Raw genomic sequence first — 15,185 nt, 5'->3', positions numbered from 1 at the left:
GACCAATGACATTCCAATATTTAACCTTATCAATGATCGCAAAAGCAAAACAACAAACCGATGGTTTCATTGATCAAAGAGAATTCAAGACTGCAGGTAAATACCTTTTCGATACACTCATTTTAAGTGAAGAAGTATTTACTATACTAGACACCTACATCGACTTTGTGCGACCCCTTTTGAACCCATGTTGTGATTATTTGTTAGTATCTACAACAGGAGGTCAATACAAATCCTTGACTAATGCCATGACCTTACTTGTGCATCGAGCCATAGGAAAGTACATTCATCCAACTCGATATAGACAGATCGTTGAGACTACAAGTGCAGATAGATTATCGAAATCGGAACAAGAAATTATCTCTGAAGATCAAAAACACAGCTCGGAAGTTGCAAAAGTGCACTACAAAAAGAAACAATCGAGAATGGTGGCAACAGCAGGTCAAAAATGTATGGAGAAAATGCTGGGAACAGCTCGAAAAGACCAACAAGACACGGTATCAGAGGTATTTAGAGACCTAGCAGCTATATCGAAAGCTCCCAGTCCCTTAGTTATTGGCCAAAATCCAGGACCTTCTCGTTTGAATACGATTGGTACTCACACCCCTTTTACTGTTGATTCAGACGAAGAGGAGTATGAAAATTGTAGCTTAGATGCTCAATGTAGAGAAGTGAACAGTATAATGCAACGTGTTCAAACTGTGTTCGTCCGCTGTTATGCCTACTGTCGATCATAATGATTCTGCAGAAGTTCAGATGGAGATTATTAGTTCTGTTAAAACTTCAACGCCTGGAAAACCGTCTACATATGATAAGCCAACGATAAGCAAGAGTGTTACAATAAAGAGGGAGATAGCTTCGAAAGAGGTAAGCAACAAGAAAGTAAAGTTTTCACCAGAAGAGGATGAAATGCTTTTCAATGGAATAAAAAAGCATGGTGAAAAAAATTGGGCCGGCATTATCCGAGATAAGACTTTCAATTTCCGTCATTCTAGAACTCGAGATTCGATAAGAGTACGAGCTGATTCGGCTGCATTTAAAAAATTATATAGAAAGTAGATATTTTTCGTTTATTTTAGCATTGGCCGCTGACACACCATTAATTTATAAATTGATTTAAGCCTTTCTGAAATTTGAAGCTGCTCAAAAAGGTTTTCACAATTTGTGTAAAGGTTTATTAAAAGGGCCACTAAAGATTCGCAACTAGTCCAAAAACGAACCCGCTAACACTCAAGTCCTTTTATTATTTTTTAGTTTGACTATCTTAATTTTTTGAGCATATTATAACGTTATTGTTATTGTCAAAATGAATAAATGTATCAACCATATATTTGTTGTAGTTACAGTATTTGTGTATAAAAATATTTTCTTGACAAAAAGGATTGATATGGATAAAAACTGACTTATATTTCTTTTTCATAGAAAAAACTTAAACAAAAATAATGGAGTACAGTTCCTCGTCTTCAAGTGAATCCGACACGACCTTGTTCGAAAAACTAAGTAAGGGTGAGACACGCCAAAGAAAATTTAGAAATGCCACATTAAAGCGAAATCCTCGAGAGGGTATGTGTTTGCTTTCTGATGACGAAAAGTCAAGCAACGAAGATGAGAACATTGTTGCTATTGTTACAGATGATGAGTTAGAAAATATTCCCATTGAAATTTTGTCAAACTCCACGCTTAATTTGATTTCTTTGGATGATGGCGAATACGAGCTTGAAAAATCGATGATGGAAATAGATATGTAAAATTTTGAAAGTACTTGTCTAAAAATCACAAATAATGAGAAAAAAGGAACGATTGCTTTTATTTGAATTGCTGTCCTTTTATAAATAGTGGCACACTTCCTAATCATGTATAACATGTTCGTTTTAATCTCATAACATTTTTTTAAATAACCGTTGTTGCAAAACTTTTGAATTCTTGAAAAAAAGTCTGAGTCCAAATTTGCGTCTTGTCACCCGTTGTCACCCGTTGTTACCCTTGTCACACTTTTTACAAAACTTTCGAAAAAGTCTAAAAATATTCTAAGTCCAAATTTGAGTCTTGTCACCCGTTGTCACCCGTTGTTACCCTTGTCACACTTTTTACAAAACTTTCGAAAAAGTCAAAAAAAATTCTAAGTCCAAATTTGAGTCTTGTTACCCGTTGTCACCCGTTGTTACCCTTGTCACACTTTTTACAAAACTTTCGAAAAAGTCAAAAAATATTCTAAGTCCGAATTTGAGTCTTGTCACCCGTTGTCACCCTTGTCACACTTTTTACAAAACTTTCGAAAAAGTCAAAAAATATTCTAAGTCCGAATTTGAGTCTTGTCACCCGTTGTCACCCTTGTCACACTTTTTACAAAACTTTCGAAAAAGTCAAAAAATATTCTAAGTCCGAATTTGAGTCTTGTCACCCGTTGTCACCCGTTGTCACTCGTTGTTACCCTTGTCACACTTTTTACAAAACTTTCGAAAAAGTCAAAAAAAATTCTAAGTCCAAATTTGAGTCTTGTTACCCGTTGTCACCCGTTGTTACCCTTGTCACACTTTTTACAAAACTTTCGAAAAAGTCAAAAAATATTCTAAGTCCGAATTTGAGTCTTGTCACCCGTTGTCACCCTTGTCACACTTTTTACAAAACTTTCGAAAAAGTCAAAAAATATTCTAAGTCCGAATTTGAGTCTTGTCACCCGTTGTCACCCTTGTCACACTTTTTACAAAACTTTCGAAAAAGTCAAAAAATATTCTAAGTCCAAATTTGAGTCTTGTCACCCGTTGTCACCCGTTGTTACCCTTGTCACACTTTTTACAAAACTTTCGAAAAAGTTGAAAAATATTCTAAGTCCAAATTTGAGTCTTCTTACCCGTTGTCACCCGTTGTTATCCGTTGTTATCCTTGTCACACTTTTCATAAAACTTTCGAAAAAGTCAAAAAATATACTAAGTCCGAATTTGAGTCTTGTCACCCGTTGTTACCCGTTGTCACTCGTTGTTACCCTTGTCACACTTTTTACAAAACTTTCGAAAAAGTTGAAAAATATTCTAAGTCCAAATTTGAGTCTTGTTACCCGTTGTCACCCGTTGTCACCCGTTGTTACCCTTGTCACACTTTTTACAAAACTTTCGAAAAAGTTGAAAAATATTCAACAGGTGACAACGGGTGACAAGACTCAAATTTGGACTTAGAATATTTTTCAACTTTTTCGAAAGTTTTGTAAAAAGTGTGACAAGGGTAACAACGAGTGACAACGGGTGACAACGGGTGACAAAACTCAAATTAGGACTTAGAATATTTTTCAACTTTCTCGAAAGTTTTGTAAAAAGTGTGACAAGAGTAACAACGGGTGACAACGGATGACAACGGGTGACAAGACTCAAATTTGGACTTAGAATATTTTTTGACTTTTTCGAAAGTTTTGTAAAAAGTGTGACAAGGGTAACAACGGGTGACGACGGGTGACAACGAGTGACAAGACTCAAATTTGGACTTAGAATATTTTTCAACTGTCTCGAAAGTTTTGTAAAAAAGTGTGACAAGAGTAACAACGGGTGACAACGGGTGACAAGACTCAAATTTGGACTTAGAATATTTTTTTCACTTTTTCGAAAGTTTTGTAAAATGTGTGACAAGGGTAACAACGGGTGACAACGGGTGACAACAGGTGACAAGCCTCAAATTTGGACTCAAATATTTTTTCACTTTTTCGAAAGTTTTGTAGAAGGTGTGTCGAGGGTTTTATTAGTTTACGGAGCATAGACAAATTAAGATCATTTAGAAAAAAATTTAAGTGGCTTCTTTTGTATTCGTTCAAAAGAAGTACGGAGTAAAAGACCAAGGGGTATATGAGATAGATAAATGACGACATGTATTTTTTTCAAACGTCTTCTTCATCAGAGGAGGATATAATTAGTGCTTCTTCGTATGGTACACATGTGTTTGTTTTGAATAAACTTTTCTGTAATGCAGCCTTATCATCTTCCTCGTCCGTAGAAATTTGTATTGTAGTGGTCGAGTTGAATGTAGGTTTGAAAAGAATTTCAGGTTTTATATCTCCTGTTTCACGACTATCTAGAGTTTTTGATTTTTTCGGGGCTGAGACCGTTAAAGCTTGCTCTAGTTCACTCTCAGTATCGCTTGAGCTAACGATTCTCGACAAACGCCTTTTAACTGATTTCGAAGTTGAATTTTCTTGATTGTTATTTCTCAGTTTAAGGAATTGAGTTATGTGATTGCCCGAATCACTTTTCGAGCTGCTGTTACCAGTGACTTCTTTTGAAGGGGTGGATGTGCTCGTTGAAGATCTCTGAACGGGTGGTGTCAATAACTCGTCTAAATCACATTCGCTTTCATTTGCATCACAAATGTTGGAGATACGCTGAGTTAGGGTTGTTGATTGTGATTCCTGTGATTCTTTTCTTTTGAGCCATGCCTCGTAGAAGCTGTCCACACCAGTCCAACTGTTTGCTTTTCTAATGTTGTAACTAAAAAGTAAAGGTTGTAATGGTTACATTTTGACAGGAATAAAAACTTTGATTAATCATTGAGTTCTAGTTTGAGTTCTGAAAAGATATTCATTTCTAGAAAGAATGAATTCATAGCTTCTTGATTCTTTAAAGGATATGCGTGCACAAGTGCAAAACGTTTTTCTTTACAGTTGAGCCTGTTGATCTGAATCACTTGTCAAACAGTTTACTAGATCAAAAATGGATTATAGAGGCACTAACCGTTTCAAATCTTCTTTGTTGATGGGTAGTTTGGACCAATCTTCATCCGTTAGCATTGTTAGCTTTCTCACAAGGGGGTCGACTCGTTTTATATCAGTTGTGAAGTACTCGTGGTCCTTCTTCCATCTCTTTGGGTCACTCTCATCCGCACCGAGAAAATACAAATCCATGTCTTCTGAAGTAAAGTTTAATGCTTCCTCTTCTGATTCAGACGATGTTTCTTCTGCGTCCTCTGAAGAATCTGTTTCGAAATCTGAATCGGCAAGCAGGCTTTCAGCTAAACCATCATAATCATTGTATGCAGCGCCCATCCTTTCTTCATCCCTCTTTAATTTAAAAACATCTTGGTTCGAGCAACTGTCAAATAAAGGCGTGGTCTTTAACACCTCCGAACAATAATGAAATACCTCCATGCAGTGGTTACGAAGCCAATCTACAGAGGAGAAAATATATTTTTCTGACTAAAGATGTTGGTACTCAAGGAATAACTTTGTAAAAATGGCTTAATACATCTTAAAATTTACCCAATAAGATTTAATTTATTTACCTCCAACACTGGAATCTTCATTTGGAAGAGATTTTGTCCTGAAACACCTCAGTCGTTTATATACAGCCCTGTTGTCTTTGTCTCCTGGAATATTTTCGTCGTCTTCGCTGTCCATATCATTTGATTCCCATTCGGATTCGCTGGACTCTTCCGTCTTTTTACCAAATCTAGGTTTCTTGTTTGTGGTAATGAAAAAACCAGACTTGTACTTGATTTTCTTGGCCGACTTATGTTTTTGTGAGAGCATTATTAAGCCACCTTAAAAAGTGTAGTAATAGTATAAATTTAAGATATACAAATCAATTTCAGTGAACATTTCAAGCCAGCCTCAGACCAGATGTGCAGTGTTTTATAACTATAACGAATTTGAAAAAAACTCCCAAAAAGTTAGACATTAGTATTTTTATACCTTGAAGGACACGTTTAGCTTCTTCACAGCTCAAGCTATTTGATGACCATTCGTCCATGAAAACTATTTCTGTGGATTCGTTGATCATGTGACCAGCAAATTGACTGTCCTGTGTCACACCAGCAATGTGGTCTGTTCCAATGATTCCTATAAAAAATATAATGTCAGCTTTAAATCATATTGCACTCTTGATGTTTGATTACCAGCCGAGCCTAATTTGAATGAGGACAACGAGTAAAGCAGATAAAAATAGTTACCTTGAAAGACGTAAAACCAGCTGGTTTTACCGGAATTTGAATCTCCATAGACAAGAAGTTTTCGTTCTTTTATTGGAAACATTTGATGGAGCAGCAGTTGGTAAAACTTTTGTAGAAATTTCAATCTTTTTCGCTTTCCCGGAAAACTGTTGAAAATTCCTATGAATTAAAATAAAAGATAAATCGTTTTAAGAACATCCAACATTTTTGAAGCCTTACCCAGTTGGCACACAACGTTGCTTCAACGTTTATCTAACGTTAATAACGTCCATCTAACGTTAGATGAACGTTAAAACAACGTTATGTACCGGTAGGGTAGGATGTTGTTAGCATTTTGAGCTTCAAGTCTAACAATGTTCTTAATGTGCTCTCATTTTCACTATTTTTGAATAGTTCTCTTCATTTTCCTAAAAGAAATTCGGTACTTTAGAGTCCGCAAAGCCTTGAAACGTTCTTAACTTATTTTACATTTTGACAATTACAGCCTCGTGTTCTTATATAGTTTGTTCTTATGAAAACGTGTGATAGACTTCCGAAATGTTTTTATTTAGTCCATAACTTTGATGAGCAAAGCTTTATTCATTATTAAATTTTCTAATCCTAGAGAGGGGAGAACAAATTTGATGTGATTCTTACAAAAAATATTCATAAACAAACCTTGGACGAACGGTAAGGGGTATGGAACACGGTCTGATTTGTAAACATACTTCACGAAGGCTCTTGGAGAGTGATGCTTGTCAAGGGATTTCATCCTAACGAATCTTTTTTCAGCTATCAGAAAAAGGGTTCCTGGTGGTAAAACTTCCACAGCATTGAAAAGGCGAGTGATTGGCCTGATAAGACCACATGCCGGATCCGACAACAACTCATTTACTTTCTCGAGACAGGTAGTCAATAATTCGGCTATTTTATGTTTCTTCAAGCACTTCATCAGAAATTTCTTCACAGTAGTACACAAAACATATGTGAATTTTGCCTCCGGAGGTTTTTTGTACACCATTCCATCACATAAAGCATAACCTTTTTTGACCATATGCCTCTCCACTTCGTGAATGGCAAGAAGTGTCTTATTTGTGGGCTTCGGTCTGGACACCACAGCAACTGAAATAAGAAGATTATTTTAAAATTGCTCAAAATTATATAAGGCATCTAACAATCTACAAAGTATTTTTAAAACCTATAAACTTTATTTACAAGTTCTTTGTGTCACACAATTTCAAAAATAAAACTTTCAATACACACCCTCGTGCCACAGCTGTATTTGAACCAGATAGGACATAACTAAAAACTAGAACAAGGAGGGCATAATTTACCTTTATCTGAAGATTCGTCAATTATGTCGATGGATAGTCTTGTGAACTTTATGTCACGGATGCCCTTTAGTAGTTTTGTTTTAACCGAGATTGGTATTGTTGGTCTAATGCACAACGACGCCGGTATATTTTCGTCACCAACACTCTAAACCTCTAAAGGCACTTGAAAATTATACATCTGAGGAAAATAGTCCTCCCGCGGAAAATTCTACAACAAGAATCTTGTTGTGCGCCGGAAAAATTAAAACTGATACAGCGCCCTATTCATAAACACAATCACGCAACTTTGTTGTCATCCCCAGTCCTTTTAGACGAACGTGGTCTTTACGATTTTGAGATTGCATATTCGTCAGATTGTATGTTTTCACCCATCCCTTTAGAGCTTCAGCGTGGTGGGCAGAAAACAATCACAATCTGATCTCAGGTTAGCGTGGATTAAATTTCGCGAATCAAGGTTATTTAAAATTTTCGCGACTATATAAATTGTAACTTGAAAAGAGATGTGTGTTTTTTAATCGAACAAAGGCAGACAAAGTCACTTAAAAGCTTTCAAAAAACTTCAAAGAAAGTATTTTTAGGAGGTTACTTGAGTTTAACATTGAAATGAAAAACTCGTGATATAATAATTTGATTTCTTTCTTTCATTTAGCGAACTTCTATTTTCGCGATTGTAAAATTCCTAATAATTTCGCGTGGACCAATTTTCGCGAATCAAAGGCCTTCAAAATTTTCGCGTGGACTAAATTTCGCGAAAATGGTCAAAATTCGCGAAAACCGCGAAAATTAATCCACGTGAAAATTTATTAACTTAATGTACTCTTTTGTACTTTAATTGTAAGTGGGGTAAAGCATTTTATCAATTATTTTACACCAAAAATCATTCCCATTTAAAGCCTCCTTGGGTTCCAAATTTTCAAATGTTTAACCACTACAACTAAATCACAAAAGAGTAATTTTTTCGGAATGATATTCTACATACCTATCACAACTGAACTTTGTGTGACCTGCTATCATGAACAAGTATTCAACTTTTTCATGGTAGCCATTGAGATACCACAAAAATGCATTATTCTTATTCTGAGCTGAAATTGAAAAATTGTTTAAGATAGTAAAAAAGGCATTACAATACTAAATTTACTGATGAATTTTCATACGAAGTTTGTTCGTTTGTTTTTTTAAATTGTTATTAGAATGAAACAAAAGACAATTTTTTCGGATTTTTTACTATAAGTATATAATTTCATATAATTCATCAGTAAAGTTAGCATATTATACTTTCAGAAAAACCATCATTGTGGAACAGTACCTGGAAAGCTATCTTTTGAATTCTAGTGTTTTCATGACATTTCTTGACTTTTTTAAGTAAAATATGATAAAAAATGACAAAAATTTCAAATTTTTCTATTTTTGAAAATACTCAGCAGAAAATAAGCAAAAAGACAGCACATACTTGAAACACGATTTAGGTGGATCAAGAAAAGATAAAGATCTGAAACTTTGCAATCCTTTTACATACATATAGATCTAGAGAATAGACTATTTTCAACCTCATAGCTTCACTAGATCAAAAGATATGGGGCTGTGAAGCGTAAAAACACAGTTTTTAGCCTAATTCCTTCTCATAAAATTGGAATAACTTGTAAAATATGCATGGAACTCCCTTTATTTTAGTCTATTCTCTAGTGTTTTATATGATGAACCTCTCTTGAAAATTTGAAGTCTTCAATCCAATCTGAAGATATTGCGTTTAATAATTAAGAACTTTATATATACCATTTGAACCATCGTTAAACTCAATAATAGCTGAATTTACACCCATTTCTAATACACCTTTGCCAACAAAGACAGCCTTTGGAACCTTTAACCAAATTATTTGATTTAATGCCTCGTTGGGGTTTTGGGTTTGGCCGTGAAAACACTTTGAAAGGAGCGAGTCATCGCGTAACTCAACGAGAATCGGTTAAATCACATCATGAATCCATTAAGGAATTCCTGTGTAACAGAAGGGTGTCCACCAATAAATGAGTCACACTTTTCCTTTATCGTAGCACATATTTGTAATCAAAGATGATTCAAAACTAAAAAGTAAATACAAAATGAAAATCAAAATCTAAACAAAAATAAATGACACGCCTACTTTTATACAAAAAGTTGACAAAAGTTGAGAATTGACCTAAATCCTTTAATGTCTACTTGAAATTGAACAATATTTGAATACAAAAGTGAATAGAAAAGTCTTGAAATTGAAATGTAATAAATATAATATATAAATGAATAATTACCAGTATGCAACATCCTGTGCGTGGCTTGTAAACATTGGTACCATTTAGCTTGTTCAACTGCCACTTGCACCAAGTATCTGGACCTGTTGGACAGAATTTATACCGTTTTTCAGGGGATTCAAACTCTGTGCAATGGAACAAAACCTCTACAACTGCTTTCTTCATTACGTACATGTTTCCAAGATTATTACGTATAGCTAAGCCGTAGTAATTCTGCATTGAATTGATGATCGTGTCAGTTAATTTTCCTTTGCCAGAGAGCATAGTGATCTTAGTGACCATTTTCCCCTTCTTCATAACATTTTTCTCACGTCGGTACGATTTGACAACTTTTCGAAGCCTGGTGCCCAGCCTCTTTTGGACATGGCTGACGCATTCATTATATGGATGGTTCCGATTCCTATCTAACTCTTTTAAATGCGTTTGACGAGTTTTGTGATGATGGAATAACGTCAACTGTATGTGAAAAGAATGATGCCAGTTGCCCATGTTTACTGTGCAAATCACGTCATTCAAATTAATTTTTCACTTAATAACTGTACAAAAAGCCATTCAAAATTTACAACAATGCAACCTTACTGCTCTTTCCAGGTCACATTTTCCGCATAGAAAATCTCGTCAAAGAAAATGTTTCGTCGTAAAGTTTCCATATTTTCCAAAATTATACTTTCTAGTATAATAGTTTTCAAAAACAAGCCAATCTACGTGCTCGATTAAATTTCCATATTAACCTGTATTAACCTTTAAAAATGATTCACTCTTTGACGATTTATTTTCTCGCTCTAACCTCCTTGTCACAGATTAAGTTTATTGTGTGCCTATTTTTTTAGTTTTTGACAGTTTTGTCCCGAAAGCATATGAAAAAAACTTCGAAAAAATCTAAAAGTGAAAATCGGCCAAATCGTATGAGGTACTTCATGCATATCTCTGGACTGGAGTGACATTTTTCAAACAAACAATTCTGCATTTCTGACGTTATGTTAAAAGTTAAATTAAACAAATTTGTTTACTTATAGATTTCCTGGGCTATCTGTTCTGCTGTATAATGAAGCTATAAATTGCCACTTACGACATTCGAAATTGTTTCTAATTCACCCAAGATATTGATCACACTTTCTTACTGAACGCTCATTGGTTCTTTCATGTTGAAAGTGAGTATTCTGAAGTTTTATAACAACCAAGTTATATCTTCTTAATGATTTTTTAAAAACGAATCTGAAATTATCTGTTCGCTCAGTCTGACCGGAGAAATTGACTTGACCGCCAATCTTTGAAGAAGAGTCTCCTAGACATCAGTTCTCCCAGCTATGAAGTTATCAGCTAGAGCGGGAATATAGATATTATCAAGGGAATATTCACTCTTTTTAAACTTTTTAAAATACTTTCAATTTTTTTTTTTATTTACAGGTTTCTACTCTAGCACGGTGGATGAGCATGTTACGACGTCTATCAAAGCCAACGACGCCCAAAGATAAAATTTTATAAATAGCTGTTATTTTTTATGAATTGGGGAAAATAATAAATTGAAAGTAAACTTTAACTAGTCAATTTCCTGCTGGTGTTCCGGGGGGGGTGAGATACTACGTTTGCGAGGTCCGAGCCAAAGTTAGAAAATCAACCCTTTGAGAGACGGAATTTTGCCGCTGTTGCGACAATTCAAGGGACTACTTTTCTATTTTTTACTCAATTAACAAATATTATAACTTTTTAAGGGAATTGATTTTGAGAGGGTTTTAAAAAGGAACCATTTAGCACATAACCGACACCCATTTTGTCCATGTACCCCCCCCTCCTCCTCCACACGTGGTGTATCTACCATTTCGGGAGTATGTATTAAGTCAAAAACATAATAGAAAAATGTCCTTCTAACCTTGACCACAGAGCCAATTTTACAGTGGAATAGCATTATTTATCTTTTCTCAACCGGGACAGAATTCGAGAGATCTTTCGCCACCGGACACAAAGTTTGAGCATATTTTTCCAGTGGGGTGGAGATCCCTGTGACACAAGGGTGTTTTAAAAATATCAACTCGATCTACTTTATTTTTATGTGATTTTTTGTGTACATGTTTTTTTTATAAGCAAGTGTATGCCCCTTGGTCAGGCTCGTGTATGCTTAAGTTCTCTAAGCATCCAGGTATATCTTATGCTTATTATATGCTCATGATTCACCTCGAGCCAAGTTTGTAGTGAAATTTCAGAAAAACGTACGTGCTTGAAGTTTTGTAAAGATTTGTTCAGATTTTGGGGGCAGTGGAATGTAGGAAACCTTGGAAAGTCTTATTCTTACTTGACCTCTACCAAACCTTTTTAAATAGATAAAAATGACAACTGGAAAAATATTTTAGGCTGACATATATGCTTATGTTATGTTTAGGAATCCTGCAAATCTGAGCTTCATATGCTTATAAGCGCTATGCTTAAAAAAAAACATGTACTTGATTGTTTCGCGTAACCCCCCCCTTCCTCTTTAGACCTCACGGTAGATCGTAAAAGTATGTAAAAGATTTCTTTTTTAGTTTGTTATAATGGACTGTGCAACTTCTTCAGCCATATGTTGGTAGAATCGAGTGCATTCAAAATTTGATAGTGTTTTTTGTTCAAAATCCACCAAACTAAATTCCCGCCAAATTTCTGCCTTTTGGTAGGTCACGTACGTGATTTCAAACCAGAAACCTACATTTATACAGATTTATGTAACATTGAAAAAACATTCGATTTTTGTAATGCAACAATAATGAAACTCCGAAAATTCGAATGTTTTCTTACATAATGGTTTGTTGCAACAAGTTATGTGTTGCAACAAGTTATGCAACTCAGCGAAAATCTATAATTATGTAAGAAAACATTCGAATTGCAATGTTGCATAATTATTATGATTGAAAGTTGATGTCAAATTGAAATTTATGTCATTCTCAGTTCAGACAGCACCCAGTCAACACCAACCACCAACGGAGATATATCATGGAAGAACAACAACTTCAAGCACGTATGTTTTATTTCAAACTATTATTTCCTTTGCTAGAAATAATGTACTCTTAAATTCAAAGATCATTTATTCGGTTGACTGGAAATAGAATAGACTATTTTTAAGAGCAAAGCATAAGGTTCCCTTACCAGCACCTTTACTATTTTCAAATTATTCTCTAAAATCAATCGTCAAGTAAATTATTAGTATTTTTATAGCGTATCTAATCTAAATTATGATTGTTCTTTTAGAATTGGCGCAGAAACAAGCCCACAAAGTTGCAAAAGAAGAGGAGGACCGTCAAAATGAGGCAATGGGTAAGGCTTTTTTTAATTGATTGACGACTTCACATATTTCATACAAAGGAGTTTTTGCATTATTTAAGTCACCAAAATGATACTTTGAAAGTTTTACAAATACTTCTACCAACTATTACCAATTAATCACCATTATAATAGGCCATATTTTAAGGAACATATTAGCTTGGCTTAGTTTTAGTGTAAGAAATTGTGAAGGAGAAGAAATTATGCTGTATTATGCGGAAATAAATAACGAAACGGCAATACAATTATTTTTCAGCATTATGGTTCTCTGCTTATTCGGCGTCGAAACCAACCAACAACAACAACAACTACAACAATTATCACCAGCGTCACCAACGAGGAGGGCAGAAAAGGAAAATAGAAAACGAGGAGGACAGGGACGTGAGGGAATTCGGATCGTGGGTGGCTCGGGGTGGGTTTTTCGAAAACTCAACAGAGAAAGTGGTGGACGAGCAAAAAGGTATTTGCATTAATATCATTCATTTATTCTATACAATTTTCTTTCACTTTTAAAAGAGCCCTCGTTTATGGAAATCAAGAACATCGGAACTTTCGTCTTGTCATTCTAAAGTAACAGTGATACATTATATATATTTTTTTTTTGTAGCTCGTGCATACGTTCGGTATGCACGACAAAAAAAGAAGATGGGGCACAGCCACACCGACACGCACTTGGAGTTCGGCCGCTGGGTAAAGACCGGTGGCCAGTTGTATGGGTACTCCCATCATGGAAGCCACAAGAAGAAAAAAAACTAGGTAAACAAAATTTTTGTAATATTTTTTGTCATCGATACCTTTTTAATCAACATTCAGTTTAATACTAAAAAGGTTAACTAAGTTGCTTTCTTACCTAACTTTCCAGTGTCTTGACTATGAAATTATAGAGTGTTGATTATTAAGGTGTCTATGGTTGTAGTATTAACATATTTTATGCCTAGGATTTTTTCTTCTTGTGTCTTCCTTCAATGAAAAAAGTCCCATACACTGAAAATTCTATTTGTGCCTTTGCCCCATCTTCTTCATTATAAAGCTCATCCACCACTTTTTTTGTTGAGTTTTCGAAAAATAAAATACTTAGAGTTTTCTACATGATTACCCTCCTCGTTGACGTTTTACTTTACCACGATTGAAATTGTTGTTGTTGTTGTTGTTGTTGTTATTATTACATTCCTAAAAATAGCTGAGCTGAAATTTAAACTAATCTTAACCCTCTGGCCTTCATTCGTTTTCATTTATAAGCGGTAGAATGTTTTTTTTTATAATGTATATGTTTTACAGTATGATATATTTTCCATTTTCAAATAATGAATCATAAGAAATTCTTAACAACTTAGCTAAAATTGAGTTTTTGTTGACTCTTGTTGACTGGGTGCACATGATTTTATTTGAAGAATGACTTCTCTTTTTTCCTGTTCTTTTTTTGCAAATTTTTTTGTCCATGAATGAAATGACATGACGTAAGATACATGAGTTTGATATATGGTTTGATACGTTATTTAATATTTAATTTTAAGTTTGAAAAGGTTATTATAGTAATGTTGATGTATATTTACAATTATTTTTAATTTATTCAAATTATTTATTCAAATTATTTATTCAAATTATTTAAAATCTATTGTAAAATGTAAAAAAAAATTAATTTCACACTTTTTGACTTTTTGAGTGGCGATTTGAAAAATTTAGCGGTCGAATGGCAGTATCAATCAAAACCTGTTATTATCGTTCTCACAATTTAAAAATCCCTTGATCAAGTCGATCTGATTGGTTGAAACTCAAAATTATGATCTAATGGGCCTATGCTATATTACCTGTCATACACATACTCAATTCAAAAAAAAAAAACGACATTCTTTTATGATACGAATAGCCCCAACATTCACATGCCTAACATAACTGGTGGGCGGGTTTGGGGCGTCTGTAGAATCCCTTTCGCTTTGCGAACACGAGACTCGTTCTCCGTGCGTAACCCCTTTTACGATTGATTGCAATTTTCACAATCATCCGTTATATTAGCCTGGATATCCAGGCTGTAAACTATTTCACAGTCTAGTTTTTGATATTTTATGTTCTGGTTTACAGCCTGGTCTCCCTAGAGCGATTTGCATTCTCTTTAAGAGAATGCAGTCCGCTTGCTTGCACTCACTTCGCTAAAACCGTAAGGGCCAATCTACACGGCGTTGAGCAATTCTAAAGCAAAAATAGGATAGTCCTCCAGTTGCTAGTGAAGATAGGGCTTTCTGTTACATGAAAACATGAAAAAGAAGAAAACAGGCAAGTTCATTTTCCAAGAAAACATGGTTGGTCATGATAATGCATGCAAACTTTTTTATGGACTTTGGTGTAATCTTTGGATGTTTTAAATAGTTTTAGATCT

General features: G+C 34.7%; 2 protein-coding genes and 1 long non-coding RNA gene across 3 annotated transcripts; 1 reads left to right on the top strand and 2 right to left on the bottom strand.

Annotated features, from left to right (window-relative positions):
- Positions 1 to 3,862: 3,862 nt before the first annotated feature.
- LOC136810538 (uncharacterized) lies at positions 3,863 to 5,756 on the bottom strand. The gene is made up of 4 exons (XM_067067104.1): positions 5,669 to 5,756; positions 5,260 to 5,517; positions 4,713 to 5,145; positions 3,863 to 4,469 (listed from the first exon to the last, which is right to left on the bottom strand). Exons 1-4 carry the CDS (start codon positions 5,754 to 5,756, stop codon positions 3,863 to 3,865), a joined length of 1,386 nt encoding a protein of 461 aa, XP_066923205.1.
- A 20-nt stretch (positions 5,757 to 5,776) lies between these two features.
- LOC136810531 (uncharacterized) lies at positions 5,777 to 6,799 on the bottom strand. The gene is made up of 3 exons (XR_010847125.1): positions 6,583 to 6,799; positions 5,926 to 6,084; positions 5,777 to 5,815 (listed from the first exon to the last, which is right to left on the bottom strand). It is a non-coding gene; the product is annotated as an uncharacterized lncRNA (long non-coding RNA).
- A 5,644-nt stretch (positions 6,800 to 12,443) lies between these two features.
- On the top strand, positions 12,444 to 13,873 carry LOC136810530 (uncharacterized). The gene is made up of 4 exons (XM_067067100.1): positions 12,444 to 12,509; positions 12,740 to 12,805; positions 13,068 to 13,271; positions 13,419 to 13,873. Exons 1-4 carry the CDS (start codon positions 12,485 to 12,487, stop codon positions 13,565 to 13,567), a joined length of 444 nt encoding a protein of 147 aa, XP_066923201.1. The 5' UTR covers positions 12,444 to 12,484; the 3' UTR covers positions 13,568 to 13,873.
- Positions 13,874 to 15,185: the final 1,312 nt, after the last annotated feature.

This window comes from Clytia hemisphaerica, unplaced genomic scaffold (genome assembly GCF_902728285.1).
Source record: "Clytia hemisphaerica strain Z4C2 unplaced genomic scaffold, Clytia hemisphaerica genome assembly, whole genome shotgun sequence".
Classification (NCBI taxonomy): domain Eukaryota; kingdom Metazoa; phylum Cnidaria; class Hydrozoa; order Leptothecata; family Clytiidae; genus Clytia; species Clytia hemisphaerica.
Note: the sequence above shows the minus strand (reverse complement) of the source record. Positions and strands in the feature narration are given on the sequence as shown.

What these genes read in the sequence shown, in the direction of transcription:
- LOC136810538 (XM_067067104.1), bottom strand. Translation starts at nt 5,756, where the DNA reads ATGATCAACGAATCCACAGAAATAGTTTTCATGGACGAATGGTCATCA. An exon ending in TGAAGATTCCAGTGTTGGAG is followed by an intron (nt 5,146 to 5,259) that starts GTAAATAAATTA and finishes TCTCCTCTGTAG; the next exon opens with ATTGGCTTCGTAACCACTGC. An exon ending in AACAAAGAAGATTTGAAACG is followed by an intron (nt 4,470 to 4,712) that starts GTTAGTGCCTCT and finishes TTTACTTTTTAG; the next exon opens with TTACAACATTAGAAAAGCAA.
- LOC136810530 (XM_067067100.1), top strand. Translation starts at nt 12,485, where the DNA reads ATGGAAGAACAACAACTTCAAGCAC. An exon ending in AGAACAACAACTTCAAGCAC is followed by an intron (nt 12,510 to 12,739) that starts GTATGTTTTATT and finishes TTGTTCTTTTAG; the next exon opens with AATTGGCGCAGAAACAAGCC. An exon ending in AGTGGTGGACGAGCAAAAAG is followed by an intron (nt 13,272 to 13,418) that starts GTATTTGCATTA and finishes TTTTTTTTGTAG; the next exon opens with CTCGTGCATACGTTCGGTAT.